The sequence below is a fragment of the Caretta caretta genome, chromosome 1 (genome assembly GCF_965140235.1).
Source record: "Caretta caretta isolate rCarCar2 chromosome 1, rCarCar1.hap1, whole genome shotgun sequence".
NCBI lineage: Eukaryota > Metazoa > Chordata > Testudines > Cheloniidae > Caretta > Caretta caretta.
The window spans coordinates 22,688,214-22,703,963 of NC_134206.1; the positions used below are offsets into that span (position 1 = coordinate 22,688,214).

A 15,750-nucleotide genomic window follows, 5' to 3' on the forward strand; every position below is an offset into this window, starting at 1 on the left:
CACAATGGAGCACTCTGGGATAGCTCCCGGAGGCCAATACCGTTGAATTGTGTCCACAGTACCCCAAATTCGACCCGGCAAGGCCGATTTAAGCGCTAATCCACTTGTCAGGGGTGGAGTAAGGAAATCGATTTTAAGAGCCCTTTAAGTCGAAATAAAGGGCTTCATCGTGTGGACGGGTGCAGGTTTACATCGACTTAACGCTGCTAAATTCGACCTAAAGTCCTAGTGTAGTCCAGGGCTTAGAGACTAAGTTCATTCAATAGCATAGTGATCGTCTGGTTTCACCCACATAATTTTTATTGGGGCATTTAATGCACTGGATGGGATAAACTACATGTTGTGATAGGGATATGTAGGATCAATGGATCTTAAAGGGTGTGTTGTAGGGGGTGTTGATCGTTGTAGCAGTGGAGAGATGTCTGCAAGTTTTGCATCTGTTATTCTGGCAGGGTCTGATGCCGCTTTGAGTTTGTGTGTCCCAGTCAGTGAGGAGCTTGCTTCTGATGATGAGGTTGGGGGTTGTTTGAAGGCCAAAAGTGGGGATTCAGGAAAGATTTATTTCAGAATGGGGTCCCCATTGAGTATGGGTTGTAGTTGTTTGATGATACCCTATATCGGTTCCAATGTGGGTTGGTAGATGACAACTAGAGGTGTGTGGTTGAAGGAGGTTTTATTTCTGTATTGAAGCAGGTTCTGTTGGGTTATTTTGATGGCCCATTCCATTATGTGATCTACTTCTCTAGTGGAGTGTCTTTGTTTGGTGAAGGTGGTTTTGAGTGTGTTAAGTTGCATATCCTGGACTTTCTCCTTAGAGCATATTCTGTGATATCTGAGCGCCTGGCTGTCGATAACAGATTTCTTGATGTGTTTGGGATGGTTACTGGATCTGTGACGGTAGGTGTGGTGATCCATGCGTTTCTTGTATATGGCTGTCTGTAAGGTTTTACTGTTGAAGCTGATAGTGGTGTCTAGGAAGTTCAGGCTCATGTGGGAGTGTTCCAGAGAGTGTTTAATGAATGGGTGGTGGTTATTGAAGTTGTGGTGGAACTCTATGAGGGAGTTTAAGCTGTCTGTCCAGAGAATGAAAAAATCATTAATGTATCTCAGGTATATGATTTGGTTTTTGGTGCATTTGTTCAGAAATTCTTCTTCAAGGTGGTCCATAAAGAGGTTGGCATATTGGGGAGCCATCCTAGTATCCCTGGCTTTTCCCATGGTTTGGACAAAGTGTTTGTTGTTGAATGTAAATTGTTATGGGTGAGGATGAAATGGATGAGTTTGGCAACTTGTTTAGGGTGGATATTTGAGGCAGGTAGCTATGTCGTCATTATGAGGGATGTTGGTGTCTAGGGAAGTGACATCCATGGTGGCGAGGATGGTGTTCTGAGGGAAGTTGTTAATATCATGGATTTGTGGAGGAAGTCATTTGTGTCCTGGAGGAAGTTGGCCCTTTGTATGGTGAGTGGTTTGAGAATGGTTTCTATGAGTCCCCATAGTCCTTCAGTAAGAGTGCTGTGGCCAGATATGATGGATCTGCTTGGGATCCCTTGTTTGTATATCTTGGGAAGCATGTCCTTGTGTGGTGGGCTCGTGAGGAATGAGTTTGTAGACAAAAACACCCCATCACCTGTGTGTGTAAACACTTCACAAAATGATCACTCTATATCTGATCTTTCAGTCCTCATCCTTAGGGCCTGGTCTATACTACAGAGTTAGGTTGATACAAGGCAATTTACGTTGACCTAACTGTGTAAGTGTCTACCATAAAATTTCGTATATGCCAACGTAACTGCCCCACTACACTGACTTAATAACTCCATCTCCACGTGAGGCATAGATCAATGTCGATGTAGTTAGGTCAATGCGGTGTCAGTGTAGACACTGCATTCCTCACATCAAATGTTACTGGCTTTGAGAAGCTGTCCCACAGTGCTCCACACTGACAATACAATCAGTGCAAATGCTCCTGGTGAGGATATGCACTGCTGACACAAGAAGTACAGAGTGGACATGCAAAAGCGATTTAATTACTGGCGTGTCTATATGCCAATGTAATTTAGGTTGACATAATTTTGTAGTGTAGACATGCCCAAAGGAAACCTACACAACACTTTCAAAAGATGAGCCTGGAAGCATAAATTAATTACTCTGATAGACACCAAACAACATGCACTGAACAGAGACACTGAATTTATGGCTTATTACTACAATCTATAACCTACTATCCCCTCTTTCTGTTCTATGATTGCAGAAGTGTTAACGGGCCACTCTATCTTGAATGGTCCCTTACAATATGTGCCAATGACTCATGCTAAACAATCTGTTCCACCTGGCATTTTGCTGTGATGCTGGGAGTTCTTTTCCCAGAACTGAAGAAGAGCTGTTTTGGCTCAAAAGCTTGTCTCCCTCACCAACAGAGGTCCAAAAAAAGATATTACCTCATCCACCTCATCTCTCTAATATCCTGAGACCAACACAGCTACAAGTATGCTGCATACGAGGATTATGATGTGGTGAATTTTCTATCATGACTGGATGTTTTTCTCATAGATTTGCTCTAGTTCAAACAGAAATTAATTCAGGGCAGCCCTCCGGCCTGTGTTATACAGGAGGGCAGACTAGATGATCATAAAACTCTTCTGACTTTGTAATCTGTTAATTTGTTAGTGTGACTCCAAAGAGAGTTTGTAAAGCACTTTGGGATCATTTGGACTGAAAAGTGCTACCAGCATCTATCATCTATGTAGGTATAAGGTATAAAAGTATAATTATCTCTTGCTGAAACCAGGCCTTTACTTGTCTAAATATTTGTCATTCGACTTTACCATTTGTTCATTTTGTGTTTCATCTCATATGTATTACATTATTAGTAATGTTTGTTACAGTAGTGGCTAAGGGCCAGCTGAGAACAGGCCTTCATTCTGCTAAAGAGCGTACAAACACAGAGTAGAAGCTCTTTGGGGCAGGGACTGTCTTTTTGTTCTGTGTTGGTACAGCAGTAAAGACAGTGGGAACCTGCTTTGTGCCCAGGGGCTACCAGGCACGACAACAATACAAACAACAAGAAGTTCCAACGCTGCAATACTGGTACAAGAGTTGGGTCGGCTCTTCCCTCACCCTCACCAATTCCTCAGGAGAATCTGTGAATTCCCACCCCGGGGGACAATTCTGACCTCCTGAGAGGTGTCTGTGGCCCTCTCTGTTGCTGACCTTCAGCAAATCACAGAAGAGTCTGAAAGCAATTTTGGCAGGTGCTTGTGCTTGGCCCCAACCCTGCTGCCTCCTTGGTGGGTACAGAGGGCCCTGCCCCGGGGGAGCAGGTACTGAGGTAGGGAGTTGGGGAGATGCATGCTCCCGGCACAGCAAGGCAGGTAGCTCTGCAGATGCCGCTGTCCTCCATACGAAGTGTGTGGGGGGGAGTGGGATCGGGGTGCTGCAGAGCCCCCCAGAGCCCGACTACTCGAATGGGGCGGGGATTGTCCCCGCCGCTCCCCGCGGCAGGCTGCAGCTCCCGCACGGGCCCACCAGGGGGCGCTGCTTGAACGCTCACGCCACAGCAGCGGCGGCGCCGCAAAGGCCGGGGAGCGGGTGGGGGCTGAGGTTGCCCCAGTGACCGGGGGAAGTTTGGGCTGAGGAGCCCGAGCGAGGCCGGCCGCGGAGCCCGGGAAGTGGGGGCGCCCCAGCCGGCCAGGCCCGGGTAACTGCCCCGCCGTCCGCCTGGGCCCGCGGCAGCTTGGGCGGGGGGCGAAGGGGACCTGTGGGGCCGGGCGGGGGCGGGAGGAGGAGGGTCAGAGAAGCGCCAGGGTGGGAGCGGCCGGGGGTGCGGGTGGGTGACAGCAGTGGCGGTGGTGGGGGTGCGGGTGGGTGTTGGTGACAGTGGTGGGGGTGCGGGTGGGTGACAGCAGTGGCGGTGGTGGGGGTGCGGGTGGGTGTTGGTGACGGTGGCGGGGGTGCGGGTGGGTGACGGCGGTGACGGTGGCGGGGGTGCGGGTGGGTGACGGCGGTGGCGGGGGTGCGGGTGGGTGACGGCGGTGACGGTGGCGGGGGTGCGGGTGGGTGACGGCGGTGGCGGGGGTGCGGGTGGGTGATGGTGGTGGGGTGCAGGTGGGTGACGGCGGTGACAGTGGCTGGGGTGCGGGTGGGTGACGGCAGTGGCGGGGGTGCGGGTGGGTGTTGGTGACGGTGGCGGGGGTGCGGGTGGGTGATGGCAGTGATTGCGGGGGTGTGGGTGGGTGTTGGTGACAGTGGTGGGGGTGTGGGTGGGTGATGGTGGGGGTGGATGTTGGTGATAGTGGCTCAGGGTGCAGATGGGTGACAGCAGTGATGGTGGGGGTGCAGGGGGGTGTTGGTTATGGTGGCAGGGGTATGGGTGGGTGAGAGAAATGGTGTCTGAGGTGCAAGTGGGTGTTGATGACAGCTGAGGGTGCGGGTGTGTGACAGCACTGATTGCTGCATGTTGATGGTGACTGGGAGTGTGGTGACAGCAATGATGGGTGATAGCACTCACGATGTGGGTTGGTGCGTGTGGCTGGGGGTGCAGGTGGGTGTTGGTGGTAGTGGTGGGTGTGCTGGTGCATGACAACAAGGATGGGTGGGGGTGCAGGTACATGTTGATAGTGGCTGAGGCTGCAGGAAGTAGACCATAGTGATGGTAGAGGTTTAGGAAATAACAGTGGAGACAGTACGGGACTATGGTTGGGGGCACAGTTGTGTATGACAGGTGGGAGATGCAGAGCCTGTGATGTGGTCGTAGAGTGTGAGGGTAACTGACAGTAGTTGAGGGAGCAGGTTGTGTGTGACAATGTTTGAAGTGTAGTGTTAGTAGTGGGGGGCAGAGTTGATAGGGATGGTGGCAGTGATGGTTAACAAAATTTGGATGTGGGTGGTAATCATGCTGATGGTCACAGTGATGGGGTGTGTCATGACTGTGATGGTTACAGTAGTTTGGCTGTGGTGGAAGAATGAGTATTGCTGATGGGTGGGGAGATCACAGCAGCAGGAGTACTGATTGTAATGGTGGTGGTGGTGTTAGAGCTGTGACTGAGGTTATGTCTTCACTACCAATGTTAAAGCGCTAATGTGGCTGTGTAGTCGCGGCACCAGCTCTGGGAGAGAGCTGTAGAAAAACCACCCCCACAAGGGGAGTAGCTACCAGCGGTGGTGCACTGTCTACACTGCCACTTTATAGAGCTGAAACTTGCATCACTCGGGGGTGGCTGTGTTTTTCACACCCCTGAGCGAGAAAGTTTCAGCACTGTAAAGTGGCAGTGTAGACAAGCCTGACAGTAGTTTGGGAGAAGATAAATAAATCTTCATTGTTCTGTAAATTTTCTTCTTGTCTTTAAATCTGTAATCAATTCTCAGCCCCCAGAAATGTATCCTGCTCCCTCTCGTCTATGTATTTTTCTTTGGTTTGCATTATCTATTAAATGTGTTATTACAGTATGTTATTCACCTTGGTCTGGCCTGGAGGCCTGTGTGATGTTCGCCTCACTGAAGGAATTTCACAGATAAATCATCGAGCTCAGCTGTGGCTTGAGCTTCAGAAACAAGCACTGCCAAAAACTTGCTGCTTGAAATACTTTCTTGACCCCTGTATTCCGCACTAAGCATGGACGCATGGAATCCATTTAGAGCAATACCCAGAGACCATAAATATGGAAGAGACAGGGAGGAGGTGTGGAGGCAGGGGAAGAGAACAATCTGCCATTTTCTATTTCTTAGGAAAATCATTACAGTAGATGCACAGATGGAAAAGGCAAATGGTTATTTTTTCCCCCTTTGATTCTGTATTGTGAAATGAGGATGCCCAGAACCTAACTTGATCTTGCCTGCATTTCCGAACAGGTTGTGCACCTGTGTGCTTGGGCTGGAAGTTCCAGAGAAGCCTAAGAGAGTCAGGCATCCACTTCCCATTGAATTTCAGTAGGATTTGAGCACCTAACTCAGTTAAGCCCCTTGGAAAATTCCAGCCTTAAAATCAGCATCCACCGCTCTCTTTATTTTTTAAATCTCTGCCTGTGACCAACATTGAATTTGATCAATAAAAATGAACTTAACAAGTAATTGCAGGGGGGCTGTAGGCATACTAAGGACAGGTCTGCTGATCAAGGCCTTATACCCAAATTGGTTCCTGGGTCATGGTGGTTTCTTCATGTACAGCAGATGTTATGATGCTGCAGCAGACACATCACAATGTGGTTCCATAATGCAAATATTTACTACTGTGATGCAAACATGAAAGTGTTGATCTGGGCCCCTTTGGATAGGTCTGCACAGCATATGGCTGCAAGGATCCCAGCCCAGTCATGTGTCCCTGCTGGGAGTTTGAAGTTTCCAGGACTAGACTCTTACAATAAGAATTAGCTGTCACTGTTAAATAATTAGCTGGGGATGGGTGGCTGCCTGGTCTAAGCATTGGATTTGAAACAATCAGCCCTTTCCTCGAACCACATAATCATAACCAGCAAAATTGACTCAGTCCTTCAGTGCAGGTAGATTTTCTATATGCAGCTTACTCAGAGTCATGAAGATGTCTTTGAATAAAACATCAAGGAGGAGATTTTTCAAAGGCATAAATGATAGGTTCCTAGCTCCCATTGTCTTGTCCAACCCTAAATCTGCCTTTCTCAGATTGCCAGCCTTCTATCACTCTCTTTAAACTGCCCTTGTGCACGTGCCCTTTACCAATCTACCTTCTACCAGCGCAACCAACTACTATGCCAAACAATAACCACTCATATTGGGGGAAAAATAATCTTACAAAAGCTGGAGTGTAGACTGGCAGGTTGTGTGGTCTTGGTAAATAGTTTTTGTAGTAATAGTAAGCTTGGGACCTATGGGTGGAGGACTAGACAGTGTCTAGAATTAGGTGGCTTAAGTTCATTTCTTTGTTTTAATGCACTTGTGTTGGGTATGCTGTGCAGCTTCACAACAATTTTTGTATGTGTTAATTTTAATGGGAAACAGCCTGTCCTATTGTGGAGGTGGTGGTTGTGACTCGGAGTTAAGGCTGTATCTAAGGAGCTGGTGTGGGTTAGAGAAGCCCTGATTCTTAAGCCACCTGTTCTACCCTTTTGGGTCTGGCAGAGCTATGTCCACTGCAGGACCAGAGAATCTAGTCTGTGCTGTGTGTAATGGCATTAGTTCTGTGGACTAGCACTGACTAGTAGCAACCTTTGTTAAAGTTTTTTTTTTGTGTTAATTAATATTTGGAACTCAAGCAGCTGGGCAATTTCATATTAAAATGGAAATACAGCTGAAATGTAATAATGAAGAAACTCTATAGATGTCCTTTCCTTGTGATTTGTTTTTCATATATGTATGCTATCAGCCTGTCAACAGAATCGCTGTCACTTTATTCCTGAGGTTGGCATTGCAAGACAATACATGTAGGGATTACTGTTGACATGCATATATATCCCTTCAGAAAGCAGTTTTATTCCCAGCTCTGACAATCAAAACCCATGTCAGAGATACAGCAAACATTTATAGTTCTGGGAGAATATAAGGAAGGGGAAGAGAGATGCTTACTAAGAAGTGAGCTAGAGCTGGCCTGATGAAAATGGACCTGAAACAGAAGAAAAATGGCTAGAAAATAAACAACTGCTGGTTGGATTTGTGTGAATGAAATAATTCCAATACTAAGGAATGCAATTACTAGTTGCTACATAGGCCCCAGTTCAGGACAGCACTAAGTACATGTCACTAGAACGTAGGCACGTGCTTAAGTGCCTTCCTGAGAAGGCATGGACTTTACCATGAGCTTATGTATTTTCCTGAAATGGCAGCCATAGCTCCCCACTAGCATGAAAGGCCTGATCCTGAAAGCATTTACAATTGGGTCTAGTGCTTACTGCCATAATTTGTTCTGCTTAAGTCAATGCAACCACTCATGTTACGAAGCACTAGCAGTAGTATATATTTGTAGGATTTGGCCTTTATTTACTAATGGGACTCTGGGCCCAGTCTTATAAGCCCTTCTATATGGTTTGACTAAATAACCTCTTGAGGTTCCTTTGAGCCCTACTTTTTCAGGATTCTGTGACTGAACTGAGGTCCTAAATTTAAACTTTATAAAAGCAGGATTTTTCAAAACCTAAAATCAATAGAAATGTTTTTATATAATTATTGTTTAAAATTTCCAGTCAACATTACACATTTTTTTGCAGTGTTTGAAACTCAAATCCTAAAATATTGGACTAGAATGTGAGATTCTGACAGTGAAACCAAATAGAAAAATAAGGTGAAATGGGCTCATTTTCATTGTCCAAGTTGAAATAAATGCAAAAAGTATGTGTGTGTGAGAAGCATAAACAATGAAAAAGTATATTAGATATTTAATCACACAATTACAGAAGTGTCGGACTGGAAGTGACCCCAAGAGGTCATCTAGTTCAGTTCCCTGCACGCAAGACAGGACTATGTAATAATGAGACCATTCCTGACAGTTGTTTGTCTAACCTGTTCTTAAAAACTTCTAATCATGGAGATTCCACAACCTCCCTAGGCAATTTGTTCCCGTGCTTAACTACCCTGACAGGAAGTTTTTCCTAATGTCCAGCCTAAGCCACCCTTGCTGCAATTTAAGCCCATTGCTTCTTGTCCTATCCTCAGAGGCAAATGAGAACAATTTTTCACCCTCCTCCTTGTAATGTACTTTAAAACTGTTATCATGTCCCCCTTCAGTCTTCTCTTCTTCAGACTAAACAAACCCATTTTTTTCAATCTTTCAGAGGTTATGTTTTCTAGACCTTTAATCATTTTTGTTTCTCTCTTCTGGACTCTGTCCAATCTGTCCACATCTTTCCTGAAATGTGGCTCCAGAAATGGACACAATACTCCAGTTCAGGCCTTATCAGCATGGAGTTGAGCGGAAGAGTTACGTCTCATGTCTTGCTTACAACACTCCTGCTAATACATCCCAGAATGATGTTTCCTTTTTTTGCAGCAGTGTTACACTGTTGACTCATATTTAGCTTGTGATCCTCTATAACCCCCAGATCCCTTTCTGCAGTACTCCTTCCTAGGCAGTCAATTCCCATTTTGCATGTGTGCAATTGATTGTTCCTTCCTAAGTGGAGTACTTTGCATTTGTCCTTATTGAATTTCATCAGTTTACTTCAGACCATGCTGCTATTTGTAAACATAGGTAAGGACATTTGTTTTCTAAACTACTATTTTACCTCACTAAGTAACTTTTTAATATTAGGTTTTTGAAAAAATAACCTATCTGAAATTGAAAAGATTTTTGGAAAAGTGATTTGTTTTAGCCTGTGATTTAATATTATTTCACTATTTCTCTTTTCGCTGATAAAACATCCACTTTTTCAGAGCTGTTTGTTGCAGGTGCCACAGCCAGGTAAGAATGTGAAGTTATACAGATCATTAATTTCCTTTGTTTGTTTTTCTTAGGTATGTTCTAAATTCCAGAACACATGTGGCATAAAACATGGGAAAGAAGAAGAAAAAAGGGAATCAGGTTGGGCAGTTTAAAGAAGCTAGATCATCTTTCCCAGAAGCCTTGCTCGCTTTTCAGTATGTTTCATAAATTTAATTTCTCAAGTTGTATAAAACATATGTCACATGTAAAACAGATAGCAAATAGCACTTACCTCAGCCAGTCGAAATATTTGCTGTTTTAACACAGAGAAATGTGATTGTGATTTTTTAATAACATTTTGTGATACAATGTACAAACTGTAAACCCGTGCATATGGTAGAAAACATTTAAAATGGGTCAAACATTTTCTTTTTTCCTCGGGTTAGAAATTAGGAATTTCTCTTGCTTGAATTTCGTCAAAAAGTTTTTTTAAAGCAACATATTTATACACTTGTACATAATGGGCTTTTTGTCTGTTAATAGTAAATTTTTGATAAAAAAAATCTTGAAGTTGACATCTGGTTCTGGTAATTGTACACTTCTAGGATTTCCTAGACTTCACATGGTTATGAAGTCACTAGGCCAGATTCTCAGGGCTGGCAGTTTGGTCCCTTGGTGCAGCTCAGGGTGGAGCACAAAGGAGGCTATGAGATACCTTTACATCCCCCAGATCCTCATGCTGCCAGGCACCAGTCTGATCCCAAGAAGTAACAGAGCAGCTTCAGGGCTGCTTAAAGTTGTGCCACTGCCAAGACCCTATGGGGGCCGTTCTGGCAGCTGGGAATCACATGAGCACAAGGGCACTCTCCTTGTGTCATCCTTAGGCTACCCATGGAAAATCCCAGTGACTTTAAAATAAAAAGCAGCCTTAATGGGGTAAATATCCAGCCCGCAGACATTCTTCAGTGAACATAAAGGACCCAATTCTGATCTCACTTACAGCAGTGTAAATTAGAAGTTATTTAATGTAAAATCAATAGTTATGCTGGCCTAAAACCGATGCGAGAGATAGCAGAATGAAGGGCAGAGATTCCTTTTTTAAAGCCCAGTGATAAAGTTTTCTGAAAAGTTTTCAAGTTACCTTCTCTCTCACATATACCTCCACCTGGAATCCCAGTAAGTTTAGTGTGACTTTTAAATGCATTTTTAAAATCATATTTCAGAAAGCTTTTATTAGGAGATGCCAATCTCGGCATACCATGGACCTCCTTACTTATTCCCATTAATTCAATAGGAGCAGGATCCAGCCATGACACAGTGACAACAAAAACCCTGATGGAGTCTGTTGAATCTCACAAATATACCTCCTAAAATAGATAATCTTGAAATGATCTTCCCCAAATCATAGACTCCATCCTTTTTCTCTTGTGCTCCTCCTGGACTTCTTTTCAAAAACAGATTCGGATTACTGTTGCCTTGCAGTTAATGAGTTGTCATTGCTTTGAAGTATTAACAAAGATCAGAAACAGCAACAAAATAATTCCTAGTCATCAGTGTTATTTAGCATCCTCGGTAGACCTAGAGCCCTGGGCAAAATTGCAGCTTTAACATTGTATGTAGCTCTGTCTAAGCATAATTGGACTACAGATAAATCACTCCAGGATTTGAGAAACAGATGGAAAGTTGGTTACAAAGAGACAGCATCTTTGGCCTTGCCCACACAGGAATCTTCTGTCAGGTTACTAACTGGTTAATGGCACATGTGGCTAAAGGCATTATTTATTTGCATTCATCACACTGTTAATAATTTGTTACTAACTGGTGAATTTTAAGCATGCAAATCCCCTGCTACAAACAATGTTCAGTTCCTGTAACTGGTTGGGAGCACATATTTTGCTGTGTGGCTGGACACCCCAACTGTGCCTCCGTAACTAAGTTGAGTCCTTCCTCTTCCCATAGCTATGCAATCAGATATCCCACAAAATCTTGTCAAAATGTACAATCCCTGGTTATTATGGATAACATCTTCTGATGGCACAGAATCCATCAAGACCAATAGCATATTTAAAGGCCTGTTCACAGTACAACTTTGAATTGAATCTGTAAGTGGTCACTGGCAAGGTTGGCTCTGAAGACAGTTTGTAGCACCACACTTCCAGCTAGGTTAATCAGCATGACAGTTAACCATATTTTTTCCCTGCTAGAGGCATATCTGGCACTTGGTTGCCTTCTTGTAACCAGTTCAGCACCCTATTCCCTTTTTCAGTAGAGATAGGCCTCCAAAACTGTGTTTGTGTAACCAGTGTGATTGATCTTACTTCCTAGGGAAGGCATCCCAGCATGCCTTGCTCCCTGTATCTGTCTGCATGTCCTTTAGGCATTCTGTTCTTTGTTGAGGCAATAAAAGATAGCTGAACAGATTTCTCCAGCATGCACGTGTATGGATTCAGGTAACCTGCCTGGTAGGTGTGGCCACACAAACACAGATGTCATGATGGCAGAAAAAGCTGCTGTGTGGACACAAGCTAAACAGTGTTACTTGCAACCAACCAGTTATGGTGACCATACCTCTAAGTTACACAGTTACGGTTAAAGATTGTAGTTGTGGACATGGCCACATGGAAAGTTCCTTCATTGTAAGCTACTTGCACTGGGAAAATCTGTTGACTTTGAAAATGATGGAGGGAAAGCCCTATAGTGAAAAATGTTAAAGCAGAGGAGAAGAAGGGAGGAAAGAGGAGAATATACCAATATGTTATTAAATAACCTGACTTACTAGCTGTCTGATTTTTTTGGAAGATGAATGACAGGAGAACAAGTTAATATTTAGCTCTGTGACTTTTATCACATTTAATTTGAAAGGAAAACCCCCCCAGCGGCAGGCAAACATTGAACAATTCACATCAACATTTGAAGAATAACAAGTACTAGTTCAATGTCTGGAAAAGGAACACAAGGCCGTCAGCAGAATAGCAGATACCTACAGATCGAGTGTCTTTTGCCAGAGTTTGCAGGACTTTGTGTAGGGTTTCTGTAGTACTGTATGAACTTTATTTAGCATTTTGCAAGGGGCACACTGGGAGCTCCCATAGAATAACAGACCAGATTCAGCTGAGTTAAGATAGGGATGAATGTGACCCAATAAATCAACAAACAAAGCAATATAACATCCCACTAAAAAACAGTCAAAATATGTTATTAGGATGAGAAAAACAATAGCTTTCTTGTCAGTTCACAGGTTTGGCAGTTCCAGCATCCAAATAGATGACTCGTTTGTCAGGAGAGTCTTCCATTGACATGGGAATTGCACTAATTTATTTTTTAATCTCCTAATATCATAGTGGGAGATATGCACATCTTATTTTTTTCCTCGGTACCTTTGTAAATCAGACCCTTAACATCTGCTTCAGTTTTCTTATTTGTAAAACTGAGCATAATAATATGTCTGAACCTACCTCTCAGATGTATCTTGAGGATTAATTTGTCAAGTGCTAAAAAACTTCCACATCTTCTTTTTCTCCCTTGGCTTGAAATTTTCTAATGTTGCTGTTCATAGATTTTTGCTATTATTTGCATCATTAATAGAGTTTCCTAATTCAATGATAGTATCAACTCACTTGTGAACTAGTGGGGCCTGGTGATGTGCCACCTATGAGTTACCAGACTATTTTGGTACTGGATTTTAGTGTGGTTTAATACTGCTCTCTACGTATTGTAAAATATTGCATGCAATATACATTATTCCAGAAAAACAGTACCAAAGAGATTGTTAATCAAGCATGTTCATTAGCTCTTTGAATCTGACATTTTAATGGACAGCCCTTTCAGAATAAGAAAGTTACTTATAGTAACAACAAACCCTGAAAATTTATTCTACATCTAGATATTTTTGATACTGAAAAAACAGAAACAGAGACATTAATACCATCAGATCGGCCAGTCTTGAGGTCCCATTGAAGCTTCCTTCACCCATTATGATAGAAATTAAGATCAGCATCAATGTTCAGAATAGCAAAATAGACCTGAAGAATTTTGATAAAAATGAATGTAATTTAAATAGTAAATTAGTAAACAATGGGCATAGCATGCTGCCAAACCATAATCTCTTTGATCTGTAGTACATTTTTACTGTAGCCAAAGACTCCTCCATGTCTTCAATATATACTTTCCTCTTAATATCCTTAAAATGTTTAAGAGAGGATCTGATGAATACCTTGGAGCAGATACCCAGAGTGGCATATTGACAGCAGAGTATGCAACACTGATAACTTGTAACTTACATGACTAAATCCCTGTATGATTCAAAGATCAAACTTATTGAGGGAAAATATCTCTATTTGAATAAATACACACTAGTAGGAATGGGAAAAAAAGAGAATGATACTTGTTGGAACAGTAGAGGATCTAAGGGTAATTGGTTACACATGTCTTTATTTGGCCTCAGGGTAAGACAGTTCTGGAAAGAGGTATGACATAGATTAAATATGGTTTTGGAAATTGACATAAGTAGTAACCTAATATATTTAATATTAGGAGATTTCAGAGCTTGAGAGAGTTGGCTGTGTCTACAGATTTCTGCCGGTGTAGCTATGTTGGTCAGGAATATGAAGAGATGAGATCCCTGACCAACACAGATGTGCTGAAAAAAGCCAGTAGTACAGACACAGCATATGCTGGCAAACCTGTACTTTTACTGGTATAGCTTGTTTCACTCAGGGGTGTATGCGTGGGGTGTGTGGAATAAGATATACTGATAAGAGCACAGCTTTGCTGGTGTAAGCTATGTTCACACCAGTAATGTTGTATGGGTATAGTATATCAGTATTCCTATATACTTGTAAAATACTCTTACTGTAGACATAGCCTAAGGGGAACCACTGGAAAAAGTTGTTTTTAAGAGCAACAGCTGTTACTCAGTGGATAACCAAAAAATAAAATAAAATGAGTGTCATCCAGCAAGAGGTATGAATGTTGTGAGCTGGTTCACTGTGCTAGGCTTATCAGCAAATTCAGAATAAATTACTTTTGAGGTCTGAGCCTGCATTTTCTTTCTTATTCAGAGCTCCCCTGGAAGCTAACAGAAGTGTGTATGAGCAAGAAATACTGCATTAGGCTCACTGGGCCAGATTTTCAGAAGAGTTCAGCATCAAAGCAAGTGGCCAGATTTTCAGAGTTCAGAATGTTGCATGTGGAGCTCTCTTGAAAATCTAGCCATAAATATTACAGTGGGAGCTGCTGGGTGTAAAGCATTTTTGAAAATGTGGCCCCAGCTATGGAAACAGAACCCTTGAAAATGTGGCCCAGTGTTTGCGTGATAAACTAGATAACTGAACTACTATGCCTGTCCTTTATCGGTACAGTCAATACAACAGAATGTTTTGCTTCAACATACCAAGGTGCTTTGCTGTTAGCCCTACAATCAGTATGGTTTATTTATACTCCTCATCCCTCCTCTTTCTTTCCTGTAGAAATAAAATTGTAAAACAGGAAATGCAGTTTCTTGGGCCAGTGCCACAGGGAGACTCATGAAGCTGTTTATCAAGGTTTGGGAAGTTCTTCTTCAAGTGATTGCACATGTTCATTCCACTGTAGGTGTGTGTGCACCCCGTGAACAGTTGTTGGAGTTTTTTTCCCTCAGCAGTATCCACTGGGGTGTATTGAGTGCCGTCTGTCACCACGCATTCTGCATACTGGGATAAGAGGGCGTGGCCACCCCTGATCCCCCTCAGTTCCTTCTTACTGCCAGTGATGGTTGTTGGAGCAATTCCAGACTTGTTAAGTCACGTGCTTCCCTCATTTTTTTCTGTATAGATCCTGTCTGTTGTAAACTACTACTACGTTTTTAGTGCTAGGTTTGTGTTCTAAGTCTTTGATCACTTTTTATCATTTGATACTGGGATTGGTGGTGGAACGATGCCTCGTTTGCCAGGGTTTCAGTTCTGCCAGACCTGCATTAAACCCATGCCAGTCAGCAACCCACTCCCACCCTGCTTGAAATGTCTGGGAGGATCCCACATTAGTGACAGATGTCACATCTGCAAAGGATTCAAGCCCTGCTCCAAAAAGATAGAGGAACGAGAGTCAAGTGCCTGCTCATGGAGGCAGTGTTTTGCCCACTACCAGAATCATCGCACAGGGAAAGCATCCCAAGTACATCAGCTTCACTATGGAGCGCTCAAGAGATGTCCATGGCTCCTCATTCCCATTCACCAGTACTGAAGAAAAGACTTAGGCCTTCCTCAGGTTTGGTACCTCTCTTGACTATGTCAGTTCTGAAGTCAGACAGAGGTGGACACTCTACAGAGCATTCAGGGAAGTGGCTGTTCCAGGAACACTCCTCGTCTCCCAAGAGGGGATTGCTGCCTCCGAAGCCTCTGCCAGGTGTGCCAAGGCCAGCCCCTGAAGACTTTTGCAGAGCCATCAAA

General features: G+C 43.5%; 1 protein-coding gene across 3 annotated transcripts in view; it reads left to right on the forward strand.

Annotated features, from left to right (window-relative positions):
- The first annotated feature begins 3,574 nt into the window (after nt 1-3,574).
- Nucleotides 3,575-15,750, forward strand: part of CCDC83 (coiled-coil domain containing 83) — a 48,547-nt gene continuing 36,371 nt past the window's right edge. For all 3 annotated transcript variants that reach the window (XM_048841647.2, XM_048841656.2, XM_048841663.2), the window contains exons 1-2: nt 3,575-3,700; nt 9,418-9,540. In XM_048841647.2, coding sequence (XP_048697604.2) covers nt 9,455-9,540 — 86 coding nt within the window. In that variant the 5' untranslated portion in view covers nt 3,575-3,700; nt 9,418-9,454. The remainder of the gene's footprint in view (nt 3,701-9,417; nt 9,541-15,750) is intronic.